Source organism: Antrostomus carolinensis, unplaced genomic scaffold (genome assembly GCF_000700745.2).
Source record: "Antrostomus carolinensis isolate BGI_N321 unplaced genomic scaffold, ASM70074v2 scaffold8086, whole genome shotgun sequence".
Classification (NCBI taxonomy): domain Eukaryota; kingdom Metazoa; phylum Chordata; class Aves; order Caprimulgiformes; family Caprimulgidae; genus Antrostomus; species Antrostomus carolinensis.
In genome coordinates this window covers 62,439-65,113 of record NW_010323873.1, presented here as the reverse complement: position 1 = coordinate 65,113, position 2,675 = coordinate 62,439, and the positions used below count along the sequence as shown (strand labels likewise).

At 43.9% G+C, this 2,675-nt stretch overlaps 1 protein-coding gene across 1 annotated transcript in view; it reads left to right on the top strand.

The window, feature by feature from the left end:
• Window positions 1-1,306: 1,306 nt before the first annotated feature.
• Window positions 1,307-2,675, top strand: part of ABTB2 (ankyrin repeat and BTB domain containing 2) — a gene marked incomplete at its 5' end in the record, with an annotated part of 46,793 nt that continues 45,424 nt past the window's right edge. Inside the window, one exon of the mRNA XM_010170716.1 lies at window positions 1,307-1,478. Coding sequence (XP_010169018.1) covers window positions 1,307-1,478 — 172 coding nt within the window. The remainder of the gene's footprint in view (window positions 1,479-2,675) is intronic.

The following is a 2,675-nucleotide window of genomic DNA, read 5'->3' as shown; positions in this document are numbered from 1 at the left end:
TAGATCTGTAATTAAAAATATGGTAGCAACTGAACGCAGCTGAAACTACAGCAGTGATAAGGGCACAGGAACACTGGCTGTGGGGACTGCAGAAGGCTTCTCAGAGTCCACCTGCACTGTGGATGCAGTGTCACACCGTGTTTCATCAGCTCCATCCCAGGCAGGTCCATTCTCCCGCCTCAGCCGTAAACCCGTGTTCCCCACCTCACATCAGCTTTGGAGGTCACATTCCCACCTTTCCCTCTGTGCCCCACAGAGCAACAACATTCAGCCTGCTTATTTGAAGAAAAACTATTCAACTAATGGATGTCTGGGAGGAAAGCAGGGGAGGCAATATTTTTCTGGATCTCTGTGTTGCACTGACTTGCATTGTGGCTGCAGATCTACCATGCTTGACCAGAGATAATGGGTGAAAGGGATGACTGGGGAGAGGTGAATGATTGTTCCTTTTAGAGACCATCTGAAACTGTGTGTCAGGTTTTTTTTTGGAGCATCCCCAGTTTTCACAACCATTCCCAGTCAATTTACCGAAATGGTTTCTCATTTGCCAATAACACAAATGAGTTGGAGGGATATGTGCAAAGTAGGATGGGATCCCAGTAACAGCTACACAAAACTGCCTGCAAACCCGTCGTTCTGTTCAGTTACTGTGTCTTAACACTCGTGTGTGCAAGGAGAGAAGATGGAAGGAGTGTGCGTGGGGTGAACGCGTGTGCAGTGTAATTATCTTTCTAATCTCTCTTTCTCTCAAAGAGGGGTCATTTATAGAGATGAAAATATAGCCAACCTCAAAACTTGTGGGCGTAGTTTGGCACATCCAAAGGTTTGCACATGTCGAAACCACCGTCTGCGTGCAAGTTCAAAGAATTGGCGTAGCCCAGGGTTTTCTTTCCAGAGCTGCAAAGATCACAGCTACCATTTACCTTAGATGGACTTGAGGTTATCTTCCACATCTCTCAAAATCAGGCCTTTATATCTAGCAATCTGCATACAGCTGTTCAAAACCAAGCTGTCTCTGCACAGCCACGTTGTTGTATAAACAATATTAGCAACTTTCATGTTGTTTTATCTCAACTGCAATTTGTTTCTAGTTTTTAAAGGCTGGTGAAACATCCAACCTCACTCCCTAGAGCCTAGTTTCACTGTTTCAGCCGTTCCAATGGTATCTACAGCCCTGTTGGGTTTTATTTGAACTGTTCAAAACATCTCAAGTCCCTCAAGAAAGGTGCAAACGTGTTGGAAGTTCCCTGTCGCTCCTCTCAGCAGAGAGATTTGGTTTTCCCCTCCTGTCACCTCATTGTAACAGGACTGTTGTTTGCTCTCATCCCCAGGTGTGCTGTCCCTGCCGGCCTCCTTCAGCCCGTACAACGACGGCTCTGTGTGCAGCAATGGACGGGCTGATGCTTACGCCCAGCTGGAACTCCGAACTTTAGAGCAGTCTCTGTTGGCAACTTGCGTTGGAAGCATCTCTGAACTGAGTAAGTTGTGGATGTAATCAAAAGTGGGTTTCTTTCAGCCAAGCAGGAGAGCCGGTCCCTCCGCTGTTGAGGTCAGTGGGAGCGTTGCCGTTGTTGACAGCGTGAGCGGTATTTGGCGAACATAGTGTCAGATTTAATTGTCTTGTGGTGGTGTTTATGAAAATCAAGTTGTTTCATTAGGCTACTTTACATTTAATTCACCTTGGAGATATGTATAAGATGTGGGTTTTCTAGCCTTTTGGTAGTTAGTGGTGTTAGTGCCAACAGAAGATGGATGCTTTTGCCTAGATACCTCTGGAGGCTTTCTTGTACGTTTGTGGAACGCAGCAGTGGCACCTCCCTCAGACGGTCAAGAGGGTTCTCTTTGTTAGTGATTGTGTAGTAGAAATGTTAAGGATGCAGGATAGTCAAGGAAAAGCTTTTTGGTTACCTAAAAAACAAAAAGTAGAGGAAAAAAAAAAAATCTGAGAGCACTTCGGTAACAAAAACTTGTTCAACACCTTCCTTTTTTTAAGGCTAACTAAATGAAATGTTCCATTCCTAGACTACTTATAAAGCCCCTTTAAAGTAAACAAAAATGATTTGTGTTTTCCCGGTGTACTTTTCCCTTGCAACATTTCTGCTGGCATCGCTTTCTTAGTCTCCACCATCTGAATGCTAATGAATGTCAGGGCCAGCAAGGAGTTTGTGGGTTTCACCATTTATTTCACAACCTGCCTTAATTTGAGGTTTTCAGATTCCTTTAACACACCTCTATTTATCCTGGAACACAAGAGAACATTTGTAGCATGGGACTAAGATTGAATACAGCTTCCTCTCTCTCTTCCCCCATCCCAGCTTTGGCCAACTTGGTCATTTCATCTAGTGAATAGATCTCCTGATACACTTGCCTACTTTAAAAAAAAAATTAAAAAAATGTTGCTGCACATTGCCAGAAAAATAAAGAGAGAGAGTGTGCAAAGGAGAAGGAACGTTATTCTGAGATGAAAATTTAAATTCCAGATGCATTTCTGCTATAACTGTGCAGACTTCTATGTTAGTACTAATGCTAGAGGGTTCGTGATGCTCTCATAAAACGTTTAGGTCCTGGAGAGTCACGAGCTACTGAAGTGGAAAGGCAGAGACATTAGAAGGTTTTTCCATTCTGAAGTGGGTCCTTAAACTGAATGCACCAAACGTGTGGCACAGCTTCACATT